Source organism: Micromesistius poutassou, assembly GCF_964030765.1.
Source record: "Micromesistius poutassou genome assembly, chromosome: 21".
Lineage (NCBI taxonomy): Eukaryota > Metazoa > Chordata > Actinopteri > Gadiformes > Gadidae > Micromesistius > Micromesistius poutassou.
In genome coordinates, this window is record NC_140291.1 from 5,009,542 (window position 1) to 5,022,210 (window position 12,669).

The following is a 12,669-nucleotide window of genomic DNA, read 5'->3' on the forward strand; positions in this document are numbered from 1 at the left end:
AAATGAACATGATTGACCACAGTGGTTTGGTTAGACCTACTATTAATACTATTTTGTACCGCTGGACCACACTGTCAGTGAACGTGCACCTTCCAATCGACCGTAGGCGTCCTGCGTCATCGCAGGCCAAAAGCAGAACTGCTTATCATTCATTTTGGGGGTCCTTCCCATTTTTTGTCATGTCCGTTCAAAAGTGGTTACATTCACATGTGTGTGCTGGTGCTTTGGCACACCTGAATTAAACAAACCCCATGGTAAATGTAACATAAGGCCAACACCTGTGCCACCTTTGGCCTAGATGACAAAGGGTCCATCCTTCTTGGAGATTGCTGGTTTCTTTTGAGCTTGTGCTCTGCCAACATTTTTTATATACAACAACTTGTATGGACTATGTAAGACCTCATTAAAGTCTTTGATGTCACCAATGTTACTAAGAACAAAGATTATATTAACAAGAAGTTATATATGCAAAAACCTAAAACTCTAAATCTTAGACAGATTTATTATCTCTTATTTTCCCCGTCTGGCTGAAATACTGTGTTGGTAAAAATGTGCAGTTTAACCTGTAACTCTATTCAGTTCCCTGTAACCCTATTCAGTTCCTGTTTAAACTGAATATCTTTTCACTGAATCTACAGAACATGGCCCACCCACAGTCAGGGGTGAGGGTTGGTATTCCCAGCGGTGGCATACTTTCTGTAAATGTCTTCTTCAATGGAATCTGGTCAGTTTGGAATTTGAACGCCCAGCAGATGTCTGTTTTCAAAACATTGAGGTAGAGTTCTAATTTTAGCCACATGGTGGCAGCACAATATTGTTTGAATTAAAATCTGAACAAGTGGTGGCATACTTTCTCTAAATATCTTCTTCAATAGTAGGCCTAAATCAGTCCTGTGGACGGTTCAACTCAAAGTGTGTGTGTGTGTGTGTGTGTGTCACATAAATAACCTACAAACCCACACATTCCTCCAAACCTATATTTTATACAGTAGGCCTATATCCTAGAAGCACATCACATCTGAATCAAACTACGTTTCTGTCTTTGTATGAAGGGCAAGGCACAGACAGACCAGATTGTTTAACGAGTAGTTGCAGTAAGCTTACTGCGTATACCATAAATGTATAAAAATAATTTTAGCTGCATGAGCATCATCTTTATGATGATCGTCTTCATGAGCCATTCAGAGTTAAACTGGAAGCAGTAGATTATCCCATTTATTAGTGAAACCCGAAAGATGTGTTGAATAAACAATGAACATAAAAAGAGAAAATAACTCCACATGAATTCAAAAGCAAAAAAGCAACATACAGGGGGAAAGGGAGGGGGGGAGGGTAAAAAGGGCACTGGAATATAAAAATGTGTCGGACATCAAGGGAAGAGATATAATTTTAAAAAGGCATAAGCCATTGCCTGTTCTATCTGGGGTGATGGCATGGGCACTGGTCTGTCCGTCAAATTGTCTGTGCATGCAGACCAGGAAACATCTGCCTGTCGTTTCACATCCACTTGTTAGACAGGTCATTCCATATTGAGTAAAACACACGCAACCGCATTTGTAGAATGAATGAGCCCATTGGTTCCTTTGGAAGGTCTTTATCTGCTTTGGCAAGGCAAGGGTTCTGTCTGGCTTGCTGAAAAATAACTTATTTTGGATATTCTCCAATCGATAAAAGTTGGTTTGAATGCCTTTTAGAGTCTAAATGAACTGCAATTTTAATAAGTCATGGTTGGCTTGTACATATTGGATATCAGTGCCCTATTATGCTTTGAATGGCCACATTTACAAGCATGCACACACACACACACACACACACACACACACACACACACCCCAGGAGCAACAACACAAGACTGCAATTCTTAGTTGTGTGTGTTATGAAACGTTCATACTTTCAATGCCATGCTCACAAGGGCATGGTTATGTAATAAAAGAAACTCAGTGTACTGCAAGATGAATTAAACTTTAAACTCCCCTCCCACAAATAACTATAAATACATCAAAATGATTTCTCAGATCCAGCAGTCATGCCCAACCCTAATGAAGACGCTTGAAAGAGGGAGGAGCAGGGCGCAATAATACAATTCAGCAGATAACACAATTTGACCAGACAAAAAAGGAGGGCCAAAAGTAAAGCAAAAAGAGTAAAAGGCAATAGGATCCGTGTGCCTATTCTACATCCTATATCCTATATCCTATGCCTATATAGGATCATCAAATGTCGGTCAGGTTGAGGGAGCGATGCAGATAAAAGAGAGTGGATCACGAAGCAATGCATGCTTGAGTGATGACCTGTAATAGCACTGTGGGGAAGACTGGAGAGGAAGCCTCCTAATATTTCAATCTCTGCCTCCCTCTCTCTTTCTCCTTTTCCTTTTTTTTCTTTTCTCTGAGGGTTCCGCTCGGCAACCATGGAATTACCTCATTTCCTGCTTCTCAGTGTAAATACACTTCTTTCTGCGCTCCCAAAGAGCCAAGAGGAAGGGCTTCCAATTCAAGGGTCAGTGGGTCATAGAGTACACCGAGGTATGGAACTCCTACCTTCACACACACACATCATCTCATCCATACTCGAAACGATTTGGGAAAAATGGATACAACTGGAGAAGCCAATCACAAAGGTATATTGATGAATGAATGAAGGTCAATGAGACTCAATTAGTATCAATCCTTTCAATTTCCAAATCTATGAACGAGGCAATACTACTTTGTTCGAAGAATAAACACCCAAACACACGCAGTCCCTTTTTCGTGACTTAATTGAGTGCATTCAGTACAAATTCACGAAATTTAATGATAGTGGACTATTTCTCCTTAAAGTGAACCCTTCTGTGAGGGAATTATTCCTTCAAACATAACATAATAAAAAAGTAGGATACCAGGTAACCGTTTGTGGCGTGTGTATCGTAGCGTCGCAGTATCTGCATGTACAGCAGCCATCTGTTGTGGCCGGTTGAAAAGGAAGCATTGGGCGGAGTAGTCGGGAGGGTGGAGGCGGTATCCCAGGAGGAATGGATCCAAAGCAAACGACCGCTGTCATGGTGGACCACAAATGGACCGGGGAAAGGAAGTGATTTAGCTGTTTTGCGGAGCTGGTTTAGTAAGCATTTTGTCTGCATGGCACAGCAAGGAGAGGAAAGCAGTTGTCATCAGGTGTTAAAATCCCAATATACTTTCTGGTTTCCGCTTTGGCGGCATAACCACTTCAACATCATAATATGCTTTTTTGATAGATGTTTTCGTCCAGAGCAAGCACACCAACGGCCTGACCAGCAGGCTGCTGGGAAAGGGTGTCTCATGTAAAATGGGAAATGAAAAATGTTTGAGGCAAGCTCATAATCCTAGTTTATGGGAAAGGGGATACTGTTTGTGTATTTATTTAGTAATTTCACTGCTGACTTTTAACACAAACTGTAAACCATGTGTATAACTGTAAACCAAATGTATTTTCACAATAAATGAATATAAATAAATTAATTGTTTCCCCAAAATTGAACTCTTTCACATTTGGCGTCTGTAACAAAAAGGCCCAAAACATAATAATTAAAAGAACAGGGGAACAAACACACACGTATCCAACTGCTAGGTATACAGACTGCAGATCACTGGCTTTTTCTCTCACTGGCTAAATCTATCGGGCCGGGATCAAAAGGGTGTGTGATGGATGGTGCATGCGTGCGTGCATGAGTGTGCGTGTGAGTGACTACAAGCGCACCTGGCTTGAGGCATCTCGTGAGGACCAAGGAAAACAAAAAAACTCCAATCTGAAATTCCAATGCTATGGTCCTCATTTGCTGTGAATGTCAGTTTGGACATGCTAAAGGAAATTAGTTTTGTATGATGAATGTCAATATTGACATGCTTGAGGAATGCAGTGTTCTATAATGTGGTGAATGTTTTACCCCCTGGTCTTAAACACTCACAATCAGATGTGTTTAATTTAGTTTAAAGCTGGGGCCCTTGCACGCAGCTTCGGAAACATTATTTGCCTTTGGGGAATACTCCCAACACTGCTATTAAAAAAAAGCATATGTTAGCATATTATATCACAAGATCAGCACTTCATTATGTCTTTGCTAGCATCTGTCGCTAACACAAACAAAGCCATGTTGACGTATGGTCTGTTCACGGCGAGATCCATGTCTTGTGTTAATATTAATCCAGCAGCGCTTGTCAATATCCAATTTCCTCTCTACAAACATCCCAGGCCTCCACCCACCACTGCACAGATGTGACACCCATTTGGAGTCAGACCAAAGGTTCCTCTTGGTTCCAATGGACAACACAAGAGAAGCACAATAAACACATCCTCCTGTGATGTACGGCCCTCGGATAACTCGGACCAGATGTCTCCACGCCGGGTCTAGACGGGCCCTCGGCCTGGATGGGGCGTGGACCCCCAAAGGGACTAGTTCACAAGATTTTGTGTCTCGCTGTAATGGTTTTGATATGATTCGGGAAGTGTGTTTTGTTGCATTGGATTTCATTAACCATATCACTGCATTCATCAAAGAATGGAAATGTAATAAAGCATATCTATGAAAAATTACAATTAAACACAAACTTGAGTTTGAATTCGCCTTTGAAGGGATATTGGTAAAAATCTGAACTAACCTTCTCTTTTTTTTACTCTTCATGCCAGTTGTCAGCCTGTGCACGCTTGTTAATTATTTCTTTAGTTGCTCCAAATTTCACTGCATGCATTGATTATTCTTGGAATATCTTAGCCTCACTGGCTCACTTTGATATGAAGTGTCTGCTAAATTACTAAATGTGGAGTGAAAGACGGTGACTTAAAATAACACAACACAAACTAACAATCCTCACACTTGAACAAAGCTTTGAGGGGATTGCATTGATTTGGAATTGCATTCTCTTTTAACAATAATAGAGTTTCAAACCCTATGGCCCAGTTAATAACATCACACACAGTAGTTCTAAGTCAGGTCAACTGTAGTTTACAATTGCGTGTGAATGCATAGTGGGAACAGACTGTAGGTGACTGCAGCTGTGTTGTGCTGCTGCACTATGGAAAGGATATGTGGATTAGGGAAGGAGTGGGGCATGGGAAGGAAGAGCTCCAGGGCAGAGCCCCTGTCCAGTAAACATTCTGCCCCCCGCCAGATCCTGAGTAACATATATACAATACAACACACACATCTTCAGACTGACGCACGTGTTCAGAGTGCATCTACAAAACACACAATGTTATGTATTATTGTAGAAGAAGTGCTATTGGTTTGTGTGTGTGTGTGTGTGTGTGTGTGTGTGTGTGTGTGTGTGTGTGTGTGTGTGTGTGTGTGTGTGTGTGTGTGTGTGTGTGTGTGAAATGTACAAGCACAGACAGACAGACAGACAGACAGACAGTCAGATAGATAGAGATGTAAGGGAAGAGTTAAATGCTCAGTAGGTAAGGAGGGGGAAAGTCGTGTTGAGCGTGCACGTGCGCCCCAAGCTGCAGGACACTCCCACACTTGGCTGTCGGTCTCCCCCCTTATTCCTCCTGGTGTCAAGGCGCTTCACACATTCATGGCAGTGAGCCACTCAGTGGACATCCGTATGCAGTCGTTTGAAGCCTCTGGATTATTAAGAGAACTATTGAGAAAAGTCGGATATATATCCTCAGAGCAGGAGACTTGTTGAGGGTCGCTTCCAAAGTGTTTGGTGAACGATATCATGATGCGGGTACCGTACTTTTCTGATTTGCAACATTGTGGCAAGAGATGAGGAATAACCCGTCCTTTTTACCAGTAAGTTTTTTTAAAATATTTTTCTGCAATCTGGCTTCTTACGAATAGGTTTTTCACGCCAACTGTATAATCCTATCATTAGTGGTTTTCAAACAGGCGGTATGCACCCTCATTTTAAATGTATTAATTTAAATAAGTGGCGCTAATTAAGCGCCCTAAATGCAACAGCGCTGGTCAGCAGACATGCTGTGGCCACGCCGGGGAAAGCATTACGCGTCGTTGGTCGCTGAGTGATAACTGCCAGTCTTGCGTCAGTGTTTTTTTAAATAGTAGGCTACGCATCTTTGGTGTCATAATTAGACCAGACTGTTTACCCAAGTCCCAGCTCCCGTTTCACCGAGGTGTTCTATAATGTTGGCTCACGCTCTCCAGGGAATCTGACAGTTATACATATAGGATGACAACCGTCCTCGTGTCCTACTGCATGGAATGCATTCACTAACATAACGGCCATGGCAAATTTAATATCTTACTAAATGCTTGTAGCCTATGCCAGAATGCTAGGCTGCTTAAATGTCAAGTATTTGATGTTACCCAACTTGTTGGTCTTCTGTACCACAGCAATGTGAAATACTTTAAAATGTAGTAGTTGGTCAAACAAAGATGGCCAATGTGATTGTTTATCCATTTACATAAGGCTATAAGCTTCATTATCACAATAATATTCTTCTATAACTTCATAATGATATGTAGGCCTGAGGCAAGTGAGTGGAAACTTGTACTGTATGTTCACGTAGTTGCTAATATGTGTGTGTACGTTTTTCCCTCTCAGCTAGCTCTCCCACAACTGCCAGAGAACGTCCGTCCCCCTCGAGATGGCACACCTTTTCCTCGCTAGCACGATCCCCGTGTCAGGCGAGGACCCGCACACCTCCAAAGGCGCCCCCAAACCCCCCAAGAGCTCCATGAAAACGCCTCCCCCGTCCACGGCGCCCGTGGACTCGAAGACGACGACGACGACGGCCGCGACTGTGATGGCCGCGCCGTCCAAAAAGGACAACAGGAAGGTCATCGTGACCACCGTGCCGCTCATCAACGAGCTCCAGCTGACGGCCGCCACGGGGGGCGCCGAGATGTCGTGCTACCGCTGCACGGTGCCCTTCGGCGTGGTGGTGCTCATCGCCGGCGTGGTGGTGACGGCGGTGGCGTACGCCTTCAACTCGCACGGCTCCACCATCTCGGTGCTGGGCCTGGTGCTGCTGTCGGCCGGGCTGGGCCTGCTGGGCTCCAGCGCCGTGTGCTGGAGGCTGAGGCGGAGGAAGAAGAACAGGGACAAGCGGAGGGAGAGCCAGACCGCACTCGTGTTCAACCACGACGCCTTCCTGGCCTGATCCGAGGCGCAGCGCAACTTGGATGACTTTCGGGGGCCAGTCAAGGGTTGGGGTGTGGAACTGGAGACCACCCCAACCCCCCCCCCCCCCCCCCCCCCCACCCCGACCCCCACCCCCCTGCATCATAATTCAATGTCCCTTTTCGGTGACCTTTGAAACAGGCCCCCAACCAGTTTGAATCGTTTCGGGATGCATTGAGGCAGGAACTGTAACATTGCAGTGAATGTGACCGAATCAACAGATTGAAGACTGAAGGCGATCATGACACAAATGGAGCCCTCACAGTTCACTGTCCCTCCTCTATAAACTGTAGGAAGTTATAAGGACATGGACTGAGCTATTTGTACTTTAGTTGACAGGCAGGGATTGTGTGATGGACCCGAGGATTGTAACAGCAGAAAGACTCAAAACAATGGATGATTGAGGAAAGAAGAAACAACAGCTGAAGTAAATCATGCTTATGATAGGGCCAGGCAATTTGAATGAAAATTCGCACAGCATTTTATACATTATAAATCAAGAATCCAACCTAGAGAGCCCAAAACAATAACTAATACTTCAATAATTCAAATACTTAATGTCCCCTATTATTTCAGGGCTTGTGTTATGATAATCCTATAGGACATATTTCATTATAAATGATGTATCTAGCTTGTCATCCTTGTCGACCTAATTTAGATAACAAAGTTGTGAATTATGATCCAGGATTTAAGACCAAGTAGTAAAATAATTGACTGAACTGAACAACAATACATACAAAAAATGTGTTAGACATTTGGCTGTACCACTGTATTTCTGGGACAATGGACAATGAATGTCTTGATCTTTTTCTTCTTCCTGAAATGCTTATGTTTGAGACATAGAGTTCTTGTGGAAGTCCTTCACTTGAGTTCATCATTGGCAAACCATTTTCAACAAGAAGGAACAGTCCTCCTCATTGAAAGGTTTGGAAAGGTCAGGAGTTGGGGCCTTCCCAGCCCACCAAAATTCTATTGCTCGTATCCTTGACAACTGAATTGTTTAAACACTGCGACACTGCTGAGGGTAAGATGCATTAACAAGGAATTCCTGCCAGCGTTTCTGTGACTCAGTGCTGCTAAATGGTAGATTTGTCTACTTATCTTTAATAGGTACTTTATTATTGTGTAGCTGTGTAGCTATTTTTCCTAAACTCTCTGAGACAAAGGACTTTTCAGTCTATGCTGATCTGAAGTCTGACATGCATGTGTATGATTGTAACTCTAGTGCACTATGTTCAATGGTGATAACCAACAAATAAACATATTCCATGCTGTATACACCATATTCAAACCTCAGTGTCAAGAATAACCTACAAACTATCACGTTCATAATCTTGGTAGAAATTAAATGTCAATCGAAAGCTACAATTACACCCTTCTCTCCTGAGGCCATAAACCATCATCTTTCCCTAGTGCTATTTATTGCAAGTCTCTGTCAATCTTTTTGGAACATTTCCGTTCTAATAAATCCATGATACTTAAGTGCCCGTGATTGCGGGTGAATTTCATACTGATGTGGCTGTTGATACCGTCTTTCTAAAACCGGTTGAGTATCGGAAAGACACGGCGGAAAGTTGCTCACTTGGGGTGAGGGTGTGTTTGTGTTCTGCGTTGCCTAGCGATCCACCATGACAGTGGGCCAACTAATACATTAGCCCCTGTGGTAGCGTCATTTGTCGGGGTGGCGCGGGGGTGTGTGTCTCTGCTTGGGGTGCACTGGTCCCAACAACTTGTCACTTCAGGAGTGCTAACTTTATCTCCCCTGGAATGGAGCATCCCAAGAATGTCACACAGAAAGAGAGAGGGAGACGGTGGGAGAGGGACACATTGAGAGAGAGGGACACAGAAAGAGACAGACACAGTAAGAGAGGGACACATTGAGAGAAGGAAAGACGAGATGGGGTGGGAGACAAGAAGAGAGACAAGGAGAGGAGTGAGGAGAGTAGGAGTGAGGGAACCAAAAAGCATCAACAAGTGGGTGGAAGAGGTTAACACATCAAAAAGGGTAGAGATAAATGAAGACAAAAACAACGAGGACGAGAAAAAGAACACGTTTTTTTGCGACGGTTGCATCACCAGGTCTCTCTGCTTTCTTTGACACGACCCAGAGCATGAGGCAGACCAGAGGCTAAAATAGACACGGGACTACGGGACATAACCACACAGACAACACAGACGGCAACCAGTAGCAACCGCCCACTCATGGTATTATTATCATCATCATCCACGACCCTCGTTCCGTGGCTTGAGTGCACACGGTAGTTCAGTGAAGCTCCAGTGAAGTCTTTGACTACAGTCGTCCTGTAATTGGATTTCACTTTTTACTTTTAACTTCTTGAAGGAAGTTTTCCATGCTTTTGCTTGGTTTGTACAAGATGTCAGGTTGTGCTTTGATCGCTTTACATTTTCAAAGAGGGGGATGATTTGGAAATGCAATTATTCAGCATTGAATATATTCTTTAAAGACCCTTTGTCTGCACTGCAAATAATACTGATCACAAATAATTCCACTATTACAACAGGAGTGGTTTAGGATCTGCTTATTGTTTATGTTGTTTAAGAACTTGTCTACACATAATCACCTGTACAGCTGTTTTATGAAGAAGCGGTTTATGACACATTTTATATCTGGAAATGGTGATGACGTCATTGTCCATCTGTGACCGTGAGAAGAGGAAGGGGTCAGGGGTGGAGGGCAGGGAGGGGTTCATTTGAAGGGAGAGGTGTAAGGGTTAAGTGTTATGGCGAGGGGAGGGGACGGGGTTAGGAGTGGAAGTCCCCGTTCCACAGCAAACCCTCTTTTTCCTGGCACCGAGAAACCTCCCCGTGTCCGATCCTGGAGCCCGGAGGTGTAGCACAGTGGCATTTTGGTCACCTTCTCTCCCTCCTTTAGATCATTTTCTCTCCTGCGTGACCTCTGCCAACCATACCCCACCCTCCACCTTCCACCTCCTCCCTTCCCCTTACTTACACGCCCTGACAAAAGACTGGTTCGGAAAGGACTTGACACGCAATGTAACAGCGAGATGTGGGAACTGGGAGCTGGGACTGTTACTGAGCCGGACCCACTGAGCCTGACCTCAGTGGGAGCTGGGACTGTTACAGGGAGCCTGACCTCAGTGGGGGTTTGATGGTAATGTGGGGGAAGCTGGGGGTCTGTCTGTGACTACACACCCTTAACCAAAAACTCTGACCGGTTCCCCCAGGTCCCTGGCCGGAGGCCCCCAGAAGCCTGCGGTCAGCACGGTCACTGTTTATGTTCCTGGTGGCTCTCAAAGAATATGTCATGGTTCAGTGTTGGGAATAGCCTTTTGTTGGGTTCATCATTTGTTTGAGTATTATATAATAATCCTGCAAGTGGACCCTGCAGAGATTCAGCGGCTGCTAATTGCTTCATGGGCCTTATTCACCTTGCGGGCCTCCGCATTCAGTTCTCCCATCCAGCCTGCTTAGAACCAAGATGGCCCCTTGCCATTAAAGTGCTGTTCTTTTGTATTGTGATGACGGAATAGGAAAGCTGATTATGATAGCTTTGTTAGAAGTAACTGAGGGCCCAGTCATCGAGCATAAAATCCAAGCTTGGTTTAAAAAAACCAACAACCACAAAAGATAGAGAACTCCTATTAATTTGGAGTATTTTAACATATCAAAGACACATGAAATGGAACAGTCAACTTATGTTGTTTATGTATGTGACTATTCAATGGGCTGAGGTTCAAACCTTTTTTTAATTGAACTGGGAGGCATTAAGTTGTGACGAGCCCCATCAGATTTTTTACAACAGCTAAACTTGAATCAAATTCTCATTCCACACATGTAGCTCTAAAAAACTCTGAATACGATTTCCCCTAACACATTTCAAAGATATGCGTTCCCTCTTAGATCTTGGAGTAACATGAAGCACATGGCTTGATGTTCGACAAAAAAAAAAAATCAAAGAGTTTCCAATATGATCTGAAGAGGTTTTTTTTTTTTATTGAAACAGTAAACGAAAAAACCCAAACGGCTTTGAATGTGAGTGACTCATAAAAAACCTCTTGTGCACGCGTCTCCCTCCACATGCATCTGAGCTTCAGCGCACAAACAGGGCTGGCTCCGATGTGTCTACAGGGGGACTGATCTTCCGATAAGCGACTGGCGAGGCCCCTCCTGTGTGCTGTTGGCCCCCACACACTACCTTCTCATCTGGTACCCACCTAGCAGCTACTGTGCCGGCGCTAACAACAATGGCAGCGGGGCACAGCTAGTCCCACTTGAGCAGGCGAGGCACTTCCTCTCCATGGCTATGACAAAGCTTTCTCTTTCTTTGTTGACATTCTTTTCTTTTTTTTTTGCATTGTGCATCGCTCTCTTTCATTTGTTCATGTGTGGATGGATTTAAAAGGCAGCCGATAAGCCAAAAAAATGAAAGTGTGCTCACTATGATGTAGGTCCTCTGGTTATGGCTGCGGGCGATAGGGTGGGGCGGGCGTAGCGCGAAGTTTGGCCGAATGAAGGAAGTTCACATTGTGTTCAGACAGAATGGCCGCCACAATAAAACAAGGGCACTACCATTTGAGCTGAGGATCAGTCATAGTGATAAGAGCGTTCTGCCATCTGTTAGAGTTGACACACAGCCTTGACAATCAAACTAGCTCCGTGTAGGCCTAAACATAAAGCCAACTTCAACTTTCAAATCAAAAATATGTGGCCTTCCCAAGCAATAAGGCAGTAAGTCAATAAGAAATAAGCAATAAGTCTCTGATTGTTTCTTCCAGGTGGCTATGTAGGAAAGTCTCTTAATAAAATAAACCCTCATGTTGTGTTTGCAACTTTTAAGTATTCAGGCTTCACGCATAAGCTAGTACTGCTCTCCTTCACCGTTTACGATAAGCTTTTTCATTCATTCTTTCTGTCTTTCAGGCTTAAGCTCTAGCCTCTCCCTCTCATTAATAATTGCCTGAAAAGCTTCAACTGATGGAAGAGAAGTGTGTTGTTTGGCTCTGTAAGGCATTCACTTCTTCGTGATAGGAGGGCCTTTATTCACCTGTGCATATATATATATATATATATATATATACACACAAACAATGTGGCCACACATACAAACTCGAAACATTTGAATGAATAGGTTAAAACAATCCTAGATTTAAAAATCAGGTGTGGTCAGTTGAAAGGTGTCGGGTTCAATCCTGGTTGTTAATGATGTGTTACAAATATAACTTCAAATGTCAAATTACTATTAGAGCCAGTACAAAGCAGTACATACGATTGTACATATAAAGCGTTCTGGTGAAGTTCCTGGGGCTCAAAGCTGAGCAGTTTGGTTGGTCGGATATACAGACATGTGAGCCATGGAACCGCTGGCAGGTTGTTTCCGCTTGTTTGGGTCCTCTCACTCCTAGCTGGGACATCCGCCTTGCGGTATTTGTGAAGACTGTTATTTTTACACCCCTCCGTCTGGTCCTCACTCATCAGTATGCGGTCGAGGATAGTACAGAGGTGCCTGGGACTAGTATATCCGGATTCTGTTGTTTCACTGTCATTTGTTCTCAGTGCCTGGTCATTCTCTTTTCATTTGGGTCGCATT

At 43.8% G+C, this 12,669-nt stretch overlaps 1 protein-coding gene across 1 annotated transcript; it reads left to right on the plus strand.

Annotated features, from left to right (window-relative positions):
- Positions 1-6,564: 6,564 nt before the first annotated feature.
- On the plus strand, positions 6,565-7,080 carry LOC311367104 (transmembrane protein 100-like; the record flags this gene model as incomplete). Its single annotated transcript, XM_084485933.1, has 1 exon — positions 6,565-7,080. The coding sequence occupies one exon, from the start codon at positions 6,565-6,567 to the stop codon at positions 7,078-7,080; it is 516 nt and encodes a 171-aa protein (XP_084342059.1).
- Positions 7,081-12,669: the final 5,589 nt, after the last annotated feature.